This window comes from Fistularia commersonii, chromosome 5 (assembly GCF_037954325.1).
Source record: "Fistularia commersonii isolate RoL2024-O1a breed Wild chromosome 5, RoL_Fcom_v1.0, whole genome shotgun sequence".
NCBI lineage: Eukaryota > Metazoa > Chordata > Actinopteri > Syngnathiformes > Fistulariidae > Fistularia > Fistularia commersonii.
Window position 1 is genome coordinate 9,694,445 of NC_141288.1, and position 24,073 is coordinate 9,718,517.

At 39.1% G+C, this 24,073-nt stretch overlaps 1 protein-coding gene across 1 annotated transcript in view; it reads right to left on the reverse strand.

The window, feature by feature from the left end:
- The window catches only part of large1 (LARGE xylosyl- and glucuronyltransferase 1), a 131,621-nt gene that overhangs the window by 50,302 nt on the left and 57,246 nt on the right, over positions 1-24,073 (reverse strand). The window contains exons 3-6 of the mRNA XM_086146750.1: positions 16,831-17,129; positions 12,967-13,049; positions 4,609-4,732; positions 3,030-3,201 (exon numbers count right to left, since the gene is read on the reverse strand). Coding sequence (XP_086002876.1) covers positions 3,030-3,201; positions 4,609-4,732; positions 12,967-13,049; positions 16,831-17,129 — 678 coding nt within the window. The remainder of the gene's footprint in view (positions 1-3,029; positions 3,202-4,608; positions 4,733-12,966; positions 13,050-16,830; positions 17,130-24,073) is intronic.

A 24,073-nucleotide genomic window follows, 5' to 3' on the forward strand; every position in this document is an offset into this window, starting at 1 on the left:
TAACGTTTTCACATCCGTTAGAAGTTTCAGGAAAGCTCGGGTCCAAGACGAACATTTATTGAATGTGTCTTACTGGACTGTTGTACTGCTTTAAACATAATGGGGCCAGACAGCTCGGCCAGGCCGGATTGTAAAGGGACTGGGTGGCAGAGGTGCTGCATTGGAGTCAACTGCTAATTAAGATTGATCCAAACCCCTGCTGGCTGTGCTGCAGTGTAGGACAGCAGCACCAATAAATCTTTGAGGTGACTCACTGCTTCCTTCTTCCCTCCTTGCGGCTACGTGCCTCGTTCAAGCTTTACCTGAAGAAGCAGACTCAAAGGACTTTGTGGCCCGTGGCCTCGACGCTCGCTGTTAATATCCCGCGGCCTCCATATCTTTTTAAACAAGTGCTTGCTGAATTACAGTCATCAGAAGTCTTCCATGTGCACACTTGGTTTGCTTTCTGCCCTTTCTTGAACAATTGAAATATTTGAAGGACCACAGAAGATGAGAATCTTATGAACCATCTACAGCTTGAAAATTGGGGACCTGACCGTAAATTACATAAGTACACTAAGATGTTCTACATATTAAAAAAAAAACAAAAAAAACATATATTTTCAGTCATGTAAAGTCATTAAGGTCCTAAATACCAAAAACTACAAGAAGGCTGCATCTCTCTTAGAAGTTTAGTATCTCATTTATGTCTCATTTAAAAGAAAAAAAATGGAGACTCATAAAAACTTCTTCCTGATTGTCTTTTATTCAAGCTCATTCAAATTTATTATTTTTTTTATTTCACATTCACTCATGCTGTTTCTCCTTGTAGATGATCAAGTGATTCTGGAAATACCGTCTCTTGTGGCTACGCTAGTTCTAGATGTTTGCTCCAGTTGCAAAATGTAAGCTAACTGTAGTGGAGAAATTTCCTTGTGTCTGACAAAAATCCTGAAATAGTTTCGAACGACTTGTGTATTTGACTGCCTTTGTTATGTTGTGTGTGCAGTCTGGCTTTTATTACTCCGAATTTTTCTTTTAAATGTCTCACTGTATGTCGTCAGAAGACCGATGACTATGAACAGTGAGGGGTCTGGATTATCTTCTCTTACTGGAAAAAGGACTGTACCCATAGACCCTGTAAGGATTTTATCACCAGATTTACAGCGTATATTTTTGCGGTTCATCAAAAAAGAGAGTAAAGTTCCTTCCAGATGGAGCATCTCTTCAGTACAAGCTTCTCTCTGGATAATTCTTGTGTAAATATTGACGAAACAACAACATCAACAACAACCCCTATGTCTTGGGGGGGATGGTCACCTTCTCTACACAGGGGATGCATTGTATGTTATTGGGGATGAGGCAGTGATAAACATTGACAGGTTCATATCTGAGGCCTTCCGTGACGACTAATGCTGCCAATAAAAGAACCCTGCAAAAGTTGTATTTCATGCCATGACACATTAAGTACTGCATTACTGGGGAATTATTAACTCTTTTACCAGTTCCATCCCATTTGTCAGGGAGGGCGAGTAACAGTTTTCTTGGGTGGAACATTTGAAGCTCCAAGACACATATACACAGAAGAATGGCTCCAAAATCTACAAACTAAAAAAAATGGGTATTTAGCAGTAAGTCGTAAAGAAAGTATGATAAGTCTTTTTTTTTATACCTAAAGTTATGAAAACACTAACTCACAAAGAGTCAATTCAATCCAAAAACACAAAACAAAACATCATTAAATCTCAGTCGGGCACTACGATACTAGTCTGAATTTTAAAAAAATTACATACGGCCGTGTAAGAAGAGGTTCCAATTATTTTAACAAGAATAAGGTCGGAGCTGAAGTCAAGGGACACCCATTTGGGTTACGGGTAAACTATTATTTAATCACATTATTGAATTGTGTGTTATGTTAGTATTTGAATCAAAATGAGGTTCCTCTTGGATTTTCCACGGCATTTTGGCACATATTAAAAAAAAAGTGTGCTGGCATCCAATGATCTGTTGATGCAAAGATCTGTTGATTCATTTTGAATGAGGATTGAACTATCATCTTTATTATTGGGCAAATAAGATGGTCTCGGATGCAAACAGGAGTAACACTGTTTTGAAAAAGGCTTCCGATGTAATACTGGGTGTGGAATGAGTGTCTGATCAGGCGCGCAACCCACAGCCTACCCGCACATTGAGATGTTTGATAAAGGTGTATGACTAAGGAAGTATATTATATCAGGGTGAAAACCTGATTTGGTAGTGGATGATCTATCAAATCCTGCAAAGCCAACGGATGAAAATAGGTCAACTTCAGAAACCTGATGCAAAAAAAAAAAAAAAATCCATGATATAAGCAGGTAAATATAAATGGAACAATAATAATAATTAGAATAATTTATCCTTTATTAATCCCCTAGGGGAAAATTATTCTCTGCAATTAAGCCATCATGGATGAACCATGAGCAGTAGGTTGCCATCGACCAGCGCCAGGGGACCAGTTAGGAGTTCAGTGTCTTGCTCAACAACACTTCGGCACACTAGGAGCAGCTGGGAATCAAACCAGGAATGTTTGGTTCCAAGAGGTCTGTAGTTGAATATTGTGGTCCTTGTCAATGTCCACATTAACGTCTCCTTTCATCTCACCTCCTGCCAACAACTGGATTGTGTTACACAGTTCCTAATGTATGATAATGCATTTACCATGATGGATGAAAGACTGAAGCGACGGAAAAAAGAAATAAATGCTTGAACTGGAAAGGTTTTGATTCAAGATCAATTTGAAGATCAATTTGCGCATAACATGCTACAATCTGTTTGCTCTGACCACCTGTTGTTATCTCATATACTGCATACCTCCCAAATATAGGAACAAAAGTTTTGTACTGCAAAGCCATCCATGTTAAAGCCATCACATCAAATCAAACCGGTTGAAGTACGCAGCAGTCACCATAGTCTGACAGAGCTAAGAGTCTGATTTCTTCATTGACACTGGTTGCTGCTGTTTTTAACGTTCTCCCATCATTCATTGGGTTTGGGAACAGAAGCTTGGTTACCTTTAAACTTGTGGAAGACGGCCCACAGCTCAGCGATGTCAGTGGCGAACGTGATATCTGTATCCAAGACGATGACTCTCTGCAGGTTGGATGGAAGTGTCTTCGTGAGTACCAGCTTCATCAAGCCATAGATTCCGGAGTAATGTTTGTTGGGGATCCATGACACCTCCGACTAAAATGTACACAGAGTTACACCAATTTATATTAATAACGTATTAATATAAACCAACTCAACTGTTTTCTTGTCAAAATGTGTCTTGGCAACAGCTTCTTCAGTTCTGAATTGAAGAAGTTTTTCGGCTGAGGGGTGAAACATCTTCAAGTGAAGAAAGTCAAGCCCAGTTGCCAAGACAAGAAGATTTCAACAAGAATTCACCATGACCTGGATGTCTGAGAACCTCCACAGACACCAACTCAATTGTGTTTGAAAAATAAAATTTATCATTATTGTTGGACACTTGATCTTGGGAGCTTGGATCAAGGGTTAACATATGGAATCAGATTTTCATATAGCTGAATAGTCTAAAGATGTTGAAAGATTATTCTGTTTAGTCAACAACACCAGCCAACGCTGATAGCTAGACAGGTAATAAATGTATCATCTCTTATTATCTCTATCCATTCCCCTGCTTATACATGCAATACTGACAGGATTTTAGAAAGGTACATAATTTAGCAATACAATCACTTTCTGTTGACTGTCAAGATCAGCTAGGGACATGAAATTTTAATGTCCCCTGGACATGATAAAGTGTTGGGTTTAGAACTTCGCCTGCTATTTACATTCTGAAATGAAATCTAAATCTCTTCGCTGCAGTTTTCTGGCCGTGATATTATGTCAGTGGCTTCCTGGTGATAAGCTGAAGTCCAGTGCACCTGTTTTTTAGTACCTAAGCGACAGTAGTGGAGGTGAAAAAGCTTGACTATGGCATTAACTAAATGCTGACCAATGCGTTCACTGACATATGATATAAATCAAATATTCATAGGACCATCTTACAGAATGGATGGTCTCATTTTACTTTTTTTTCTTTACTTCTATCTAAAAGAATTATCAGACGACATGACAGTATAAATAACTCAAGTAAGAGTTTTGGCACCAAACCTCTAATATCAGCAGAGCTACAGTTATGCAAACAGCTGCAGCTTTATCATGTTGATTTCAATCAACCAGCCAAGTAATGGGTTTCAATAGGCTCTTTGCCCTTGAATACCACAAAATGATGAAGGCACAAAGGATTAAGGCAAAAGGTTTAGCATTTTTAGGGTTATATTTATTTTGATAAATGATTAAAATCCATTGCTTCACTTATTTACCAATAATTAATATCTGTGTTTGATTGTGAACCATCTCTCTAGCATCTTTAATGAAAATTATTTAGGTAGTCATTGTTGTGTGACACCTCTGACAGATACACAAACTAAAAAGATTCATGTGAAAGAAACTATAACCACCTAGTTGGAAGTAATTAAAGAGGCAGCACTTGGTAGATTAAGCGCTACACGACTGTAACTTAAGTGCAACACCGTACAGCCCTGACAGCATCTGCCGGGGAGGCTGGGAATGACTCTTCCTCACCTTCAGCTCGTCCGCATCGTAGAAGTCGACCCGGACAGCAGGAACCATCCAGGTGTGGAACAAAGATGACAGGATTTGCTGAGCAATGGAGTCTGTGATGAAATGAAAATGTAGGGGGTTCCGCCTGCGGACACACACAAAGGCACGTATGCACGCTGTATTATAAGTCTGAAACACTTCCTTTTGGCCTGCTTTAGAGAAGTGAATGTTGCAACATGAACTATGTCATAAGTAGAAAATAGTTCTGACTTTTGCACACAATATAAATTGTCTTAACTGTTAACTGTCAAATCTTTGTAGTTAACAGTTAAGACAATTTATATTTCATTGTATTTCTTATTCTTCCCCCTTCCTACTATTTCTATTACTGTTATGTTTTTGCTTGAAACTCTGGCACAACAATTTCCTTCGGGATAAATAAAGTTGTTCTCATCTCATCATCTCATCTCATCTCAATGATACTGGATGCCTCTGGAATGCCAGATGTGGATTAAACTGCCGCTGAAAATAATCCCAAGACATTTTATTTACCTTGTTTTATGCCTGTACCCATGATGAGAAGCTATTTTAAGCTTCTTTTAGCTTTTTTTTTAGCAATGTGTTAACATATGACTTGCTATCCTAACTTTGTTGACGCCCGTCAATATGCATGTATTCAATCTTGTCCACTTGGGCTGTGGGCTACAGTGCCTTAATAGAAATATAACTCTTTGTAATATATATATGAAAAAAAAAATCTGTGAGAAAAAACAAATATAAAATGAAAAAAAATAAAAAAAAAAAAAATATATATATATATATATATATATATATATATAAACAAATCTAAAATGAATATATATATATATATATATTTAATATATATTTATTCAAAAAAATTATATATATATATATATCTATATATATATATATATATAGATATATATATATATATTTTTTTTTTTTTGTCATTTTATATTTGTTTTTTTCTTACGGATTTGTGCTATCAATGCATTTCTTTGTTTACAGCTGTGCCAAGAATTCTTACTGAAACATTGCAGGTCCGTGCCTGCCTTGCCATCCGAGTTTAGCTCAAGCGATCACTGCCTGACTATCAGATGCACAATGGTAATTGCAACTGATGTACAGAAGCCAGAATTACATTACGTTCAGCTGCTTGTTACCTCGTGAGGATCTGTGGACACACAGTGGAATGCTCTAACTTATATTAGTGTCTCTTTTAATGAAAAGAAACACAGTGATATGAATTGGGGATTTTTTTTCATTTATTTATTTAATTGTAATTGTTGTTTTACTAAAGTGCCAGAATAATCACCCTTCAACAGTGTAGGTTCTGTTGTATTAATGTTATAAGTGTAGTTAAATGCTGCCCGGTTAGAACCACAGACATGTCGCCATGTTGAAAATTGGTCTGCAAAAGTTGATCGGCAAAAAAATAAAAGCAATTTAGGCCACTGTTCCTTTAAGGCTATCAAGAAATATTCTTATTATTGAGATGCAGGTCTTTAAAATTGTGTACTGGCACACACACACTAAAAAAAACAGCTTTTGCCTCATTTGGTGGAAGGGGATTAGGAGTGCAGATGAGTCAATGCTAAATTCATTCTCAACTCAATCTTCATTTAAATGAATTGAGAAAAAAGGAAACATGGCAGAACCGCACCTTGAACTTCGCATTCTGAGAAAAATGTTGTGATCCATCGTAATACTTGTTCGACAAATGCTGTTACACCAGAAATTTCGTACGGATCGATTTGTAAGAAAACCAAGGGATTTACTCTTTCAGCTGTCTCTGTGGAAATATACAATGTCAGTAATTACAGAGTAGATCATAGAGGCTTGAAAATGAGATAGAAAACTAGCACGGCTTCTGGTCCTTTTTCAAAATAAAACACCAGGCAGCTGATTTGATTTTTTTTACCTTGCATTGCAACAACAAGATGATAACTACCGGTTCCAGGAGAGACATTTTATCAGTAGAGGTTTTTTTTCCATAGAGAAGAGGCAGGGGTTCATCTCGGACAATGGAGAACACAACAGCGAGTGGGCTCAGTATTAAGTGACGAAACAACATCAATAACCACCATGAAAACAGACACAGCCAAACCACTTAGCTAGATAAAGCTTCTTATTCATGGCGGAGGCACAAAAAGCAAAAGCCAGGACAGACAAATCAGTTTTGCCTCTGAGACGCTCCCCCTCGGGAAGCCAGAACAAAACAATGCCACAGCTGGACCCACTGCAGGTCGTTCCCAGTGGGAGCTTGGCGTGACCGACCAAAACGGCTCTGACAGAGGTTCTGACACCGACAGGAGCACAGCCAGTGGATACAAAGAGATGGAATAGATCCGACGTGACTGAATGGGGCCTGGAGCTTAATCTCAGCCCTTTCTCTGTGACATAAAGGTCTACATGTCTTCTATTATTGAGAATTGTTATTGACTCTGGCAAAGGACTCAAAATATACTGATGAATTTTGAGATACGACCGAAATCACAAGGAACACACATTATAAGGAGATATTTTCTTTTAGTTAGTTTAAAGTTAATATTATCACTGGCAAGAAAATCATTTGTCAGGCAAAACATTCTTCTGAAGAAGACCCAAACTCTGAGTAAGCAGGAATTTATATCAGCGCACATGCAAAGAAGATTGTGTCTTCGTGTGTGTTTTTGTGCAAGTGAGTGAGTGAGTGAGAGAGAGCGAGAGGGGGAGGGAGGGAGGGAGCCAGCGAGAGCGCAAATGGGGTATTCAGGACCTCAAAAATCGGGCCAGGGAACAGTGACAGTTAACGGAGGATGTGAGCACTGTGGGATGTCGGGGGAGGGGTTATGCTGAATAATTCTAGGAATTAAAGTGTCAGCTGCACTTGCTCAATATGTGCTGAGGGCTGCGGGCTGTCAAAATTAAAACAGAACTCTAGCTTCGCGCAAGTCAGCAGCAGTGGCGCAAACAGACATGCTCTGGAAGAATTGCGGCGTGCTTGGGATTATGCACGATAAGGAAGCAAATATGTCATTAGAACCCCGGTACTAAGGGCTGGAGCAATAATGATCTAATCTTTATGATAGAATAATGTTATCTTGATTCAGCAGAACAGAGATTTTCATTGTGGCACCGATTCAGTGCAGGGCACTCAGTGAATGGAAATATTATGAATATGAAGTGAGGGAATGAATCTTCTTCTTAGGTTAGTGTAGAAGTAAAGTAGTGGTTTTACTGTGTTTTTGTTTTTTTTTTCCATTAAAAAAAACCCAACGGTCTTCTGCTCTTGGTCTTTGGTTTGATAGTTGAGTTGCTCTGAGATTAGAAAACACTATCTCAGAGGAATTCCCCCCATTAAGCCAGTAAAGGGCAGCAGATAGTAATCCCTATAATCATAACTCTCTGTTTTTGTTTTTCCAATGATTAAATAGTCTTGCTGTCTGAGGTGAGAGTTCCTGTTTTGGCCTCCCTGAGAGTCCAAAGACATACTACAACTGTCATAGAGGATTACACAAACCGGAATCCACAAACGGAAATGACATTATTGATGCTTTCTTCTAGAATAGACTCGACAGTTAATCTGCAATGACAACACTTAGCGTTTAGTATTACAGCTGACAGTTGGGGGCTCCAGGATCCCGGTACGACGCTATGAGGATTTAGATCGCACACCGTCGCCATGATACCATTCAGTTTGATTGAATGGAGCCTGCGAGTGATGTGGGATGAAAAACATCCATTTCTCGTGCACTGGGTACATTAACACCAGCATCTACCACGGGAATCCAGAGGTAAACATATTGACACAGGAGTGCAAACTGTAATTTTGACTGATGCGTGCTGTCAATGGTAAATTCTCTTGAAATAAATAAAAAAAATATACCCCCAAACTGTCACCTTCATGTCAAGTTGGAATCCCATTGTCAGTGATAAATAGTGCTCAATTTGCAATTCTCCATCCAGACCACAGCTTAGGATGGTTGTGGGCACACCACACATTTGTGCTTCTGAACTTAACAACTTCACCAAACAGCTGGAAAACATTGTTCATCTGTCAATGCTAAAGCCCCAACATCAGTCCTTGTAAATTGAGAAATTCTCCTTCACCTGGCTATGTTTAACATAGGTTTAGCAAGAGCTTTTTTATACTCTCAGTTATGCTGAATGTCACCCTCCTAAGTGTTCATGCTGTGTAGAATTTACACAGTATGAGACAGAAAAATGTCTGTTCTTTCCTTGAAAAAAGTCAATTTACTTATTTAAATATATGTGACATACAAAGAAAAGTTTAAAAAAAACCCTTTATGGGCATCCAGGTCTCACCGGTAATTGGAAATGAAGAATAGCTGCTCTTTATTTAAAAGGAAGAACGACAGGATTTTTTCTAAGATTCATAGATGGCTATTGATGAGAACAAAAACAATAAAAAAACAATCAATATATGTACAGAAACTGTCGAGAAAAAGGCTAATGCTGAATGTAAAAGACAATGGAGGATGTGCTACACAGATGACACAGGTCAGTATTGTTGGAGGAAGTGGGGTTGGATTCAAGTAGCACAGGCATTAGTTTGACAAAGGAGAAGAAGTTTCTCTCAACAGATAAAAAACAAAACAAAACAATTCTCCATCAGTGTCCATATATCTAATAGTCACAATACTATTTACAACACAACCTCCATTTAGCTCTCTCTTAATGGACACACATTCAAGATCCTCCACCCTCAATTCAGTTTATGCTCTGACACAACGGCCACTTTAAATGAGCATATGACAATAGAAATAGAAAAATTGCTAATGCATGTACTGTTCTTGTTCTTTATGTCTTTTATGGTTTATCTGAAATCGAGCAATCTGTTTCTATATTTGCAACACAGATTGTCAGGGATTATTTGATTTGTGAGTTTGTCACTTGCTAACTTTTAAGCAGGATGATATATTTTTTGATTTTAAGACTTTGAACTCATGAATGAATATAATTCCAGCTTCTGTCCAGTATTTGTGGAATAAATATGCAGGTGCAATTATTTATATAGATATGATGAATATAGTTGCCTGATAAATTTCTATAATAATGAGCTATAAGTATATAGTATATATACTATATTAGTATTATATTTAAGGCCAAGGTCAAGAATGAAGTTATAAGCCAGTGATTTCTAATTAAGTCGGCAATTTAAATCACGACATGTCTGACAACGCCTTTCATCACAGTAGGTTTACCAACTAAAACTGATTAGGAAATAAAGTTTTGCTACTCGCTGCTTGTAGTTGAGGCACGATGCCAAAATATTAGGCTACAATGCAGCCAACTGACATGAAGAGAAGTCGAATCCATGCCTGCCAGCACTTTAAAACCATTCACGCACAAAATGTCACCACTCCTGCAAACAATGATGCCCATCAATTCATTTGAAGTGCATGATGAGAAAGAAATTAGGAAATATTCAGCTGGATGGATCAAAAAGAAAAAAAAAGATTTTCAAACTCTTCATGTACTGACAAGCAAGGTCTCGCCAAAATTTCAGGTTATTTCTTGTTGATTTTTTAACATTTCATAACATTGCCGAGCCATGGGGCATTTCTTAGATTATATTGGTTGAAAGGGTTATTTCTTATAACTTTTCAATTGAATTCTCGTAATGAAAATACACTTGCAGTTTAGATCTGCTCCTCAAGATGACTTTGTTGCCATTCATACTGATGTCTTTAATCTCTTCAGGCAGAGAGCATCAACATGTGCATTTAGACTGATCTGACACAGCATTAAAAGCCCTGACAGGTTTAGTAGGCCATAATAATATTATATCCTTCACAAGGTCTGTAACATTCAGCTCTCAGTCAGTCTGTTTATGGTCAGCATGGACACAGTTGTATTCTGGGAGGTCGCGGGGAGTGGGGCCGGATTTTGTCAAAGCCACTATCTGAACTAAAAGCAGCCTTTCTGTTGTTAACACTTTCTTGCAGACACAATTCAGGGAAAACTTCTCCCTCATAGTTAGGGCCCATCTGCTTTTATATCATCTACATTTTTACCAACCCATCATAAAAGGCAGTTAAGGTTCATCAATGACTGGGCCTGACCACTAACTGTACCCACCCACACTTCAACCAGCAAAAATTGTGCCATATGGACAGGGATCTTAAACTCTGTAGTCCTTTTAAAGATCACCAAGGATTTGCAGTCCAGTAATTGCTTTGACTCCATCCAATGAGGGCTGCCGAGGCCGGAAAGGAGATGCACGGTCATTATTCTGCCATGTAGCTAATAATATTTTCTTACTTAAATGTCGTAGTTGAGAAATTATGAGTCTAAATATGTTGCTATGTTTCAGGGGGGAGTATACAAATGAATGACGCATGTCTGAGACACACTGTGCAATTTTGTGGTCTGTGAAATGATGTCTTGTTTTCTTTGGAGATCCTTGCCTGTTATTTGGAGGTGTTGGGTGAAGCGTGTAGTGTTATGGCACCGTGAGATGTTGTGGTGTTTCATTAAACATAGTAGAGTTTTTAATGCAACATTTTGTGTGCAGACAAATTGGAGCATTTTGTGAAACATTATACTCCCCCGGTGAAATTTCTAATTTTCTGAAATGCTGCATTGTTCTTTTTTTTGGAAAATTCCTTCCTTCCATTTGAGCTTGGTCATTTTCAGAGAAATTTACAAATTGATTGTTTTAAACCCCCATTTGTTTTATTGATGTAATCACAGTGAAAACGCCAGGTTGGGATCACCTTCGAGAGGATGGGAGCAGCAGCCGCTGGACAGATGGAGAATGATGAGCATCACGGCTGTCAGGCTGAATACAGCAGAATGAGGCCATCTTTCAGTGAGAACACCATCCGTCTCACTGTGCATTTGTCCGGGCTTTCCATCACTCATGGAGGATGTACTTTGGGCAAATTTGTGATTTATACTTTGGGCTTGATGACAAGCTATTGGTGGAAATTATCTGACACCCCACAAATCGAGTAAAAAGAGTGAATAGGTAGATATAATGGAAAACTAGAGAATTTATGGCTGATCTGATATTGCATCGCAAATCGACCAAATACAGGTGCACTCCAGCTGGACAGAGGGTTATAAGAAAGCCGCAGGTCAGTTTATCGCAGGGGTCTACTGATATTTAACAATCAATGTCCCATGCCTCATCCAAGCCTTTAAGGCGTGCAGCGAGGCCCCGTACGGCAAGATGATGGGCCAAGAAGCCAGGCTGTGAAGCTTCTGTCAGCTCGTATTTCTGTCACTCAGTGGCAATGACTCAACATTTAATATGAGTCTGATTCAACACGGCAAGCAAGGGTTAGCACTTATTAGCAATGCTACTGGTGACCAGGCCCAGCCAACAAAAGGTCACCACTGTCCAGCCATCGTGTGATGCATTAAGGGTGAATCAGCAAGCATGAGGGAAGTCGGTGAACATAATCTGTACAGAACAATAGTGTTAGTCTTCGCCTGGCGTTTGTCCAGGGGATCTATAATGTCTCGTTAGCATGCTGTTGTCTGCCCTGGGCCTTGATCATTTGTGGAAGAAAAGAAAGGCCACAACTGCAAACCTGGGGTGTTTTTTTTTTGTAGTTGAGGGACAGAAACAAAGCAGCTACTTTATTGGAGTGTTTCTCTTCATTTATTTATTATGCAGCTCATCTCGTTCCCAGGCACCTATTATGAATATTAATGGTGCTGCCACTCCAGAATGTCTCTGCCTTCTCAGAAAAAAAAAAGTGACATAACCCTAACAGCCAAAGGCAATTTCCAAGCTAATTTCTCTACCTTTACTTTTAAGCTTTTCTCAAGCTGTTGTCACAGCCCCAAGAACCAGACTACCCGGCTCTTCCATTATTTGATATGTTAATACCTGCATATTTTGCATGGTGCCCTTTATATCAAGGAAAGTAAGAGAGCGGCTTATGAAATTATCATGTATTTTTACACGTCTAACCATACATTTCTGGCAGCAGTGATATCTTTTCATAATTGTCAGAGGGTGCTCTCAGGGGTCTTTCAGTGTGCTCTTCAATGCTGGCATCCTCTATTACTACTAAGTCAAAAGCTGGTATGTGGATGGACTTTGCTTACCAGAAAATAAAAAAAATTGTCAAGTTTCTTTTCTAGGATTTGATTCCCCATTACTCTGTTGTGAGGCAAGAGATTTAAATCTCTCAGTCGTGAGCAGGACCACGCCGACAAGATCTACATAGAGAGGCTGTACTACTGCTGAAGTCATTGAGACAGGAATATGGGTTTTATTTTCAGATTTTCCAATCGCCAGAAGCCTAATCAAATGGTAAAGCAGCTGGTTTTTACTTTCAGCAAGGTCAAAGATATCAGAAAGATGTCAAAGATCTTGATATAAAAGCCCAAAGTTACCGGTGGAACAGGACTGACTTTACCAGCGTCACCACATCTCGACTGGCGTTGTAACCGGCGCACACAATGGCCACATGGATGGTCTGTGGAAAAGGAGAGAAGAAAAAACAGGGAAATATATGTTTACAATCTACCAGGAAAGGAGGCAGAGAAACAATTTTTGGGTCTTTACACCTTCTAAAAGACAAATATACACATCCAGGCTGCAAAAAGTGCCACCATAAAAGAAAACTATCAGATATACTCTAAAATTTAATTGGTTCTCATACACCCCTCCATCAGGGCTTATTAACATAAGCCTTGGGAGCTCATTTTGCTGACTACCAGGAAAACAAATGCAGTGAGAACATCACCTCCTTGATGTGGGGAATGCACTACCAAGTTCCTAAAAGTACATTGTTCCAGCAAACCTTTCGGTGATGCTGTGTCACCATTCTACAAATCCAAGACATGAACTTACTCCTCTGATATTGTTACCTCTTGATTCAGGTGTTTGTTCACATCCCACCGGTGGTGGAATGATTTGATATCCTACCCCTTGCTGATTTGATTACTTTTCTGTGATGTCTGTGCTTTTCCCATGGATAAGAAGCTTTATCTGTCAATTTTTTTTAAAACTGCTGTTCTTGATGTCATTCCCTACTATGTTGTGCTGAAGCTGCAGATAGCATAAATACAGGTATGTCTACAAGGTGGTTCTCTAAAGACTCGTATCTAGTGAAAATCCTTTGACTGCTGGAACTGTGGCTCATGTTATTATGCAGATGTGACGAAATGATGATACTGGGGCCTGTTATGTATGCACTTTCTACTCCACTTGATCAGCTATATAAACACATACTCAATCCCATGAGATCAACCTCCTGACGAAATGTGAAAGATCCCTCAGCGTCACATACCGACATTGTAGACACCCTTTTTTGTCATTTTGCAATGAACCTGGAGCGTCATGTCTACATCAACATTTGTATCTAACACTTAACCGAACATAAATAAAAGCAGAGTTTGTATTTGCCACATATTTCTCTTATAAATGAGAAATTGCATTCATCAGCTAACGTTGTACCCGAAAGTAGATGCTTCTCCAGGTCAAAAAATAACAAAATGGAGTGCGCCGGGATGTGTATATGTGCATGTGAACTCCTCTTTCACTTTTGGCTTTTCCCTTTAGGGTCTGCCACAGCCAATCAACCTCCTCAATCTAACTCTATTCTCTGTATCAGCTATGTGCATGTGAACAACGGAAAACGAATATCTGGGAAAGTTAAAATATTTCTATAACGTTTCTTTTTTTTTAATATTCTTTCAATGTCCTTTGTTGCTCTTGATGTGAAGCCTCTGTGTCACCACCTGAATACATTTTAACACAATATCCCACACCAAGTTCTGATCCTGGTCCTTATAGACCCCCTTGCCTTGTATAATCCTGCTCTGCGATCCAAACCTGATTAACTCAATTAGTGCTTTTCAGTTGATTAAGAGTAAGTGTGAGAAATGCTGGTAACTTACTGATATAATTTGTTTGAAGGCCTTGGGTCTGTTTAATGTATGTGAGTTATACAGCACAAATATATTCCAGTCTAATAAAAAGCAGTTAAAATTCACAGGGTGTTGTGTTAATATTTTGGGGGAAAAATGATAATAATTCAGGTAATTCTTGATGATTAAAAGGTTTGTTTTTTCATCATAAAATAACGTGTTTTATAAATTAGAAATGAAATAATAAGTTGAGTTTGGAAATAGTATTTACAAAACAGCAAGGACAATACTGATAAACTAGGAACCCCTCACAATCAAAAAACAACATTTTTTGGCACTTAAAGTGTCCTTGTCTGATTGGAAATTCCTGAATATTCAGCACTGGATACTTTTCAGGGCCCTTCCAGGGCCAGTTGTGCAAATGACCCCGATTTTAAAACCAAATTCTCTAAATACTACTCAAGTCATAGAACAATTGTAATTTTGTTCCTCAAGAGGCTTGCCATAAAAAATGGGAAATGTCTTTTAAATATGCAACAACTGGTGATTTTTAACCTCAAAAAACAAAGTGTTAATATGTTTGAGATCTATATCACACCTACATTTGCTGAGGGAAAACCGTGCACTAGGCAACAATATATTCTTTTTATTTCTAGAATCCACAACCTTGATTGTTGATGACAATCCAATCCTAGGTAAAGAGCTTTTTCACAGAAATAATGGAGATGTGTTTAGTTCTGGGAAAAAAAAAATAGCTCTGGTAAACAGATCTACTGTAATGTCGTGACAGCATGGGAGTAGCAGGCTTGGTCTCAATTGTGCGCTAAGTCTGTCTCACCGTGTCTGACCGGTTAAATGTAGCTAAATCTCAATGTGCAGCAGGTTATAATGATGGAGTTTCTCTCACAGCTTCTGAGTTCAAATCATTCCAGCAGTGAGTCTCTCCCTGATGCCAGCTTGATGCGGCAAAACTCCATGCGCGCACCCCCCACCCCCGCCCCCCACCCCTCATGCTGTGATCTCCCCGAGGGCAGTGGTCAAAGGAAGCCCGGCTGACTCTCCGAAGAAGGCAGGGTTACGTTCAAGTGCCACTGGAAGTTGGGTGGGGGGGGGGTTCCACCCGGCCTGACCTCCTTTGACCCTTGGTGCTCTGCTCTCCCAGCAGCCAGCTGGCATTTGAATTGCGTTTGACCTGTTGGATTTGGGAAGAAAGTGGAGGGTGGTGACGCTAAGGGGCATCATGTGAGTAGATAATTGTGTAAGAGATCCTGATGGATAAGGTGAGGATGAGGATGTATCTCATTGCCAATGTCAAGTTCTGCATCAGAATGCTTAGTGGTTTATGGTGACGTAAAATAATCAACAACCGATATATGAGTTCCAACAAAACCCTTAATGGAAATCTGGTAGACAAACAGTCACCAGAGCAGTATTGGTAGCAGAGACAATATTTCTTTGAGGTATGGATGAATGGGAACGCAGAAGGACGTCCTGATCAACATGGACCGTCCAGAAAGAGAAGCAGAAGGTAGAGCTGTGGGAAAAAAAGCCCAGCTTGTACGATGTCAACTCTCCAACGTATCATTAATACGCAAATACCCAGTGAAAACATTGTAGGGTGAAAGAAATTAAAATAAACACGAGTCCCTAGACTAAAACTAAGCTGACAGTTCAAACTTTTAGAAACTAATCTTTAGATGTGAGCTGGTGTGAGATGGTAGTTCTACATGAATCTTTTATAAATCCTTTCAAAGTATTTAGATGTATGGAGGCTTAAATTGTTTTTACTAGAAGAGTGCTTTTAGACAAAGATCATATTTTTGGCCAAAATAACCACCAAAATGTTTGACTGAAAAAGATATAACATAACCCAATCCTTTTTTTTTATTTCGCTGAGAAACAACAGGATGGATATGGATTCGCGGGAATCTTCCAACAAATATACTGCAATTTTATCTCAAACATTTGAATCATCACACTCGCATTCAAAGGCAGAGGTTGGTGATGGTCCTCCGATATTAAGATTAGATTTGTAATTCTCGTTCCACTTCTGAGATAAAGCCTTAAAAATAACTAAATGTTGTTGATGTAGCTTAGTATGCTAAGTTTATGTTGCGTCAGGATATTAAATCTTTATTACAGGGAGTAACAGGTAGCCGAACCCAGGCACTCTATAACTTCAGGTTCTGTTCCATCCACTCAGAGTTCCACTGAGCTGAAAGTTGCTGTTGCGGGAATCTCACCTTGTCCTGCCTTTTGACAACCAGCCATTTCAGCTCCAGGATTAGTCTAAAAGGAAACTAAAAACCCAGGTCTTTATCTGGTTTTACTTGATTCTTCATCTTTCAGGTGTTGTGGCGGTAAACATCTGTAACAAATACACACCTCACATTTATCCACCACCGGTTGCTGCACACAGTCTGAGCTGTTCCCCCCTCCGGCAGCTTTCTGGCCCTCATTGTCGCCTGTCCCCTCTTCTGAATGGGCTCGGCTCTGGTTGCCATGGTGACCACCGCCCGGAAGGCGCGCCTGCGGGCTCCTGGGTGGCCGGCTGAGTTCGCGACGCAGGGCCCGGTTCTCCTCCTCCATGGCGCGGACACGCAGCTCCAGTGCTTGCCGCTCGCCGGCTCCACCCACCGGCGTGGATGACTGCGTTTCCAACGGAGACAGGGGGAGGGGCTTCACTGCAGGGTCGGAATAAGAAGGGAAAAGCTCATTTTAAGTAGAGCGGAGACACTTTTGTGTTCAATCTCACCTTGTACAAACATAACAAAGAACAATATCTTATATTCATCCTTACGGCTGAAAGCCCTGTAGAATTTTCTGTGTTTCTGAAAGGCAAACCCAAAGAGAAAAGCCCAACTTGGACGGTGGTTTGTTCTGTGCCAGGCGTTCTGCTTCCCATATATTATGTTATATCTTGCAGACTTGTTACAAAAAAAAAAAAAAAAAAAAAGGACAAATGACTCTCTATAGAACTAACTTTTTTTTTTCAATTCAAAAATTGCAGATTTTTGGGAGGGGTAATTTCTCGCCAGTTTTTTTGGGTAGTGCACTTTTCTTTTCCTGTTAGGTAATTGCTTGAATTTATCTCAAACAATTTTCTAGTTACCTTTTTGAGGTAATTTCTCAGTCATGTTCAAGGCAGTATCATGCACATTTAAGACATTCCTTTGAGGATTTATTGAGACTTTCTATTTATAATTCAGTGTAATTTATTGGTTGTTTTTTGTAATTCAAGGCTATTTCAATTTACTGTCCTGCTGATTTTTAAGGTGATTTTTGGTGACATATGTAGAACTTCTTTCTAGTTTATGGGTGTATTTTTTTCCCTAATTCCAATCCTGATCCTGATGTAATGACTTGTGCCTGAACCCCTCAAGACAATATTTCTAACCATTTTTTTAAAGCGTTTGTTTATTGTTTAAGAAGCCCGGGTGCAGTTTTGTCACATATTGTCTAACTGGTCTCAGTTTGTTGTGCGACCAAGTCTGTTAAATGAAGCAGCAGGGTTTAGGTGTCCCTCAGATATAGGATGTAATATATAAAGACCAGCTGACAAAGAGGGCCTTTGAACCATGCAGGTGGATAACCCCTCTCCTGCAGAACCAAAGCACCTATTGGACTCTCCTGCGTCCAAGCTGTAATTAATTTGTAGAGTGGATTTGCGAGGCCTAATCCCACTGAACTCCACTCAGAGACCATTTCTTTGTGCTCCTCTGCAATTGTGTGCAGCATTTTCAGGGGGGCGGAAGCACCTGGTTTTTTATACGGCTGAGAAAATTCAGCGTTTGTCAAGAAGCTCATCATTGACATCCAGACAAAAGCTTCCGCTCAGATGTAAACCACATTTTCCGAGGCTGTGCTGGAGGTCGTCTCTACAAGAGAACCCTGCTGTTTTTATTTCAACTGGTTAATACTGCATGCTCAGCATACAACTGTAGATAATTTTGTCAAAACAAACTTCCAGTCCACGTTTGGCCCTTTGACCCTCGGTTTAGATCTTCATAGTGAAGTATTTTTCTTAACCTGTGCAATGTCGGCTGTTACAATGTAAACTACACAATGGGTGTAATTATTATCAACATTTAACATTTAAGATTAGCATGAAAACCAGACATTATAGTCAGGTTTCAGAATGTTCGGAGAAATCGCAATAAAAGTATCGTATCACTGTGTCAATGGATTCACTAGCCTTTTAATTGAGGAAAATGCAATGCAAACACTAGCTGAATTGCTTGTTTCAACAACTTTTTTAAAGATTTCATTATTACCTTCAGCCTTGTACCCGACTAACCTGAAACCTGCACTAGATTGACATCTTTCTGATATTAAAAAAAAAAGGCCTTCTGATAAGATGATCCTTTACTTGCACCACACATGTTCAGACCTATTTCTGATTTTTAAAATTTGTAATTTTTATTATTTTATCTGTGTTTTAGTGGTTTGAATTCAATGCCTTTCTGGTTTTGAATCGATTAAAAGTGCAGCTGGTGGCTGCAGAACAATCTCAAGAACATTAGATTTAAATTTGGTTGGTCGACAAAATATACTTGTAGATATGATCACTAAAACAATAATTTGGTTGGCATGATTTCAATAGGCAAACTGGATCTCATGACTTCTTTGCACTGGGATCTTCTCAAAAATCTTAAAAATTCACACTAAATTGTGAGCAGCAATGAGCTGTTAAGTCTGTGCTGATGGGGTCTGTGCCTTCTGGTGTTGGGGTCCAACACTTTGCAGGGTATTACTGGTCCGGCTCTCAGCTTTGGATTCAGTCCAGCAACAGCTACATTCCCAGTGCCTTTTTGACAATGGCCACAAATTTTTGGACTACACTCTGTTGCTGTCACTGACTTTCCCTTTTCGAAAAAGAAATATTATTCTATTTCACAAATTAATCCCAATGGCATCCAATTTTATTAGTCCTGAGCGGTGAAACTCAAATCCTTGTGGCTGCTCGAAGGACGTAATCCCCCATTTCCGGGTGGTCTGGCAGCAGGAAATATTATCGACTAAAACACACAAAGCTGTTGGAAAAACAAACAAAAAAAAATAGGAAGAGATGTGTCATGTGTTGTAGAGTTGATTATATGGGGAATACAAACTTCCAATAGTAATATTTAGAATGATCTTATTAATACAGATACATATCACAATACTGTCATTGGTCAAATATCCATCCATAATGAAATTACTGTGTTCTTATTTCTAGTTTTGGATGCAGCTGCCTTTGGATGGATTTCCGGATCATTTAAAATAAATGAAATGTGATACAGCATTACTGATCCATAGAGTAAATTAAAATTTCAATTAATTCTGCAATTTATTTATTTATTACTTTTCTCAATCACCCTCTCCTTTATATTTTCCCAGTCTTTCTATCCTTACTGTGAATTAATGCCTTGCTTTGCAATTTGACCTCTTGTGTCAACTAACTGTCATTTTACAATAAATGAATAAGCAAATAAACAAACAGTTGGATGCTGATTGTAAACTATGTCCCACAATTTGTTGTACGGATAGAAATTACAGTCTACTGTAATGTCAGGAATGGTGTAGTACATATGAGCCAGAGGTGATTCACCAATAAACTCATTTCGCAGTAATAAAAAGCTCTCTCTCCGAGCGAGGAATTTTTTTTAAAAAGGAAAAGTTTCACTATATTTAATTGCCATGATATAAAGATGCGGCTCTTTAATGTCTTTTAATGAAACGCTTAGCTTGTCAGTACTGAGTGTCAGAAAGACCAGCAGGATGGACACGGACCACAGCACGGTGGGAATTGTGAGAGCAGCATGCGCTGTTTTGGCACACAGACACATGAAGGTCTTGCCAGGTTATTCATGACAGTTCCGATATAAAAACTTGCAGAAATGGATTTGAAAAAAGCAAAAAGCTAACATTTTTCGACAAAGAGCTATCATGTGTCTCCTATTTGAACAATTTCATCCCATCTGGGTTTGTCTCTTTCTCACTTTGGGTCAAGATTCATCATCACATTGCTCTTTGGGTATTAGTGGGCTATTATCTTTTGCTTCTCTGACTTCAGCTTCATTCTTTAGGGGATCAAATCCATAGCCATAATGATAAAAAGCATAGTCACAGACAGATCTCAAACAGGTCTTCAGTGTAGTAAAACAATATGCCAATGCTGAGTTCATTCATTAATTCATCATCCTGCACTAGGGGGCGGTGGGACCCAGACAGACAGACAGAACCTGCAAACTCCACACAGAAAGGCCCCTTGTTTTATTTGAACTAGATACCTTCTTGCCATGAGGCAAACGCCCTAACCAATGTGCCATCCTGCTGCACAACACTGTTCTTGCCTTACTTTATAAAAGACGGGGAAAAAAAACAAACAAAAAAACAAATAAAGTGTTGACTGTAATTAACTGCACACTGAACCATTAACTAATGCCACATTTAAAAAATAAACCAAGGAGAATCAAAAAAAAAAATCATCGTCCAATGAAGGAAAAGTCACAGAGGATATAGTTTTTAATTTTTCTTTCTTAAATAACCAAGTAACACATTTGCTCCTCTAACCATTGCTATGCAAGTTCAACACAGAGTGCATTCGCAAGAAAAAAAATATTATGTTTGGTTCTTCAGTCACAAAAAATGAAACAAACCCGCAACCATGATCACAGAGTACATATCAAACTTCAAATTCTATGTACATCCCTGACATACTGTGTTATATCCCTGACATTCACGCTCACATGTACTAATTCAGTTAAGAGGGTTTTGTCCTTCTCATGCCTAACTTGAACTGAATCAAAGACGGCAGGGTTCTGGGATTGAACCGGCAACCCTGTCATCACTCTGCTGAAGGACATCAGTCATGCCATTTCCCAAACGTCTGTAATGATGTATCCAAAGTATATGGAAATAGGTTGTTGCTTTAGCTGCTAGCTCTGGAAGATAATGAGAGGAAAATGATACTTTTAACAAAGAAAAGGGAACATTTAATAAAACAGCTGATTAATAAGTTTCAACTACTTTGAATAAATACAGCTGACATTTTACGCATGACATTTTGGTACAACATAAGTGTAAAAAGTTTGTCATTCCCAACATTGGTCATTCCCAAATTTCCTCTGTCAAGTCAAGTTAGAAACTTCTTGTAGAAAAACAAGAAAGATCTACAATGAAGTTAACTCTCTCTTTATTTGGCTTTTCATGGATAAAATCAACTGGATGATAGAACTTGTATACTTTTAACAGGGTGATTTTTATCGTGGTTTTATCTGATTTTTATCGTTTCTTTAAAAGTGCCACTGATTGCCAGCAGAATGAACTTTCCGTTAAAATAGGAGAAACATTATTGTTTGGATAGTAAACACATTTGTGCCACCCTCTGAGATTTTAAGCAATCAGCCGGGGCCACAGAGCAAACGATGTTAGCAAATAAATTGTGAGCTTTGGGTTTAGGCTGAGCGATTAACCTATACTGTACAGGTGTGAATAAAACAACAAACATCCAAAGTTGTTTTTCAGGATTACTTGTTCAGTCCAGATGAATCAAATTATGGTATGTTCATCCTGGTGTGACACAGCCATTTACCAAAACAACCAGCGTGACCTTGTTGAAAAGATGGTCTCGGTTTGCTTACAAACACACCCCAGTTTGGGGTCCGAACGTGATCGGACCTTGATCTGATCAACTGCTGGGAACATTGATCGGTTTCGGGCTAAATCAGCTCCTGCAGCAGCTGCTGTAATTTGTGATCGATATGTCTCCTTCTCTTCTGATTGACTGAAGTGCTTTTCACACGAAGTGAAGCAAACCTTTTAGTCTTTTCTTCACTTTGCTTTCAAAATGGGGCGATTTCTCTGCTGTGAATCCTTACAATCTGTTAAAGAGTGCAAAGTTGGGACATTTTACATTTCTGATGTGACTGCTGAGGTCAACAAAGCACCGTGTAGACATATACATGAAAGGGAACAGACAAACTAGTGTTTCAACCAATCTGTATGACTGATGCTGCTTTGGTCACTTGTCACAGTTCTGTTGGGGGATCAACAGATTGTTGTATTAATTCACAAGCTTGAGTGGCAGAACGGCAGCTTTGTATGGGCTTCTATATATGTATCACGACGGTCAAGCCACTGTCACGGAATGGATGAAAAATGAATGGAGTCTCAATGAAGTGCATTCAAAAGATCCCTGTTCTTGGGATGGTTTTCTTTCAATGGATGATCCAACAAGAAGATGATCTAGGTTTCAAAGGCTGCATCTACATCTCACGTCTCCCGGTCATATTTGTTGACCCCATGCTGAGATCGCATTTCAAATGAAAACCCTGACATGTATTTCGTTTGCACTTTTTTTTAGATTTGATGTACAAGAAAAACTCAAAGTTTTGGCTATTAACTAACCAAAAGGGAGGGAGTCAAAAACTCTGGCGATTTTGCCACAGATGGATACTGAATGTAAATAATACATAGGGAGGGTTTCTGGAACATCTTTAGCACCTTGCCCTCCACTGACCCTTCATTGATTTATTCAGCAGCAAGAGGGAACTCCACAAACATAACTAAAATGTGCAATTGTCTTATTAAGATGATCTGTGACTCAATGGCAGGCCATGTGATCCAGCTAATTAGTTTTTTGACAATGCAAGAGATCAGAATAATTTTAGATTTAGTTTCACATATGAATGAACATGTTCAACATGTTTCAACACATGTTGTACTGGGTCACATAAAGGGAATACATCTGAATTATGTTAGTTGAACTCTTTTGTGTACAAATTGTCTAAGACTCGAAGACCCGTGCAGAACAGAGTTCCAGTCAAAAGGACCAGCAGAAGTGATATCTTTAAGACTTCCTGATGCAAAACCAAGCTGACTTGCTTCAACCTTTTCAATTTGCCCATCAAAAAACCAGAAAGACTTGGGATTTTTCCCCTCGAACAAACCAACACAAGTAAATGAAGCAATTAATTTATAACAAAGCAAATAAACTTTATGTGTATAAACTTCCTAAAATCAGGAGTGTATGTACAGAAGGTACAAGGTTATCAGCTAGTGAGCACAAAATAAAACATCGGGAGCACAACTGATCAAACACCTAGCTTTACTAACATAGCAACCCCATGTGAGGATTATACTGATACTGCCATTCTGCTGCACAGCAGGGTGTGTGTGTGTATGTGTGTGTGTCTGCGTCAGGACAGATGGATGGTGTCAGCAGGCATGTCTCACCATTGACAGTGATGCTATGATCTGGGTGATACCATGCCGGGACTCACCACAGCACAGTAATAAAAGCTGATGAACTGTCTGGGTCAGTGACCTTGAATGTTGCTGGATGGTTAGATGGATGCTATTCAGTGTGACAGCCACTAACAGGTCTGAATACCCAACCAACATTATTCATTTATACTATATTACACCCCCGACAAACAGCATCACATATACAATCAATCAGTTTTGACAACTGTTCTGCAGCAGCTAGGTGGCTTTATGGTGCAACTTCAGTATCTACATCCTATTTGCATAAAATTAGATTTAAGATTCAAAGCGTTTATTGTCACATGTACACTAAAGAAACGTGTTTCCCTGTACAGTGAAATTCCTTCTTTGCTTTCCACAGTGCATTTGCATATGTGCT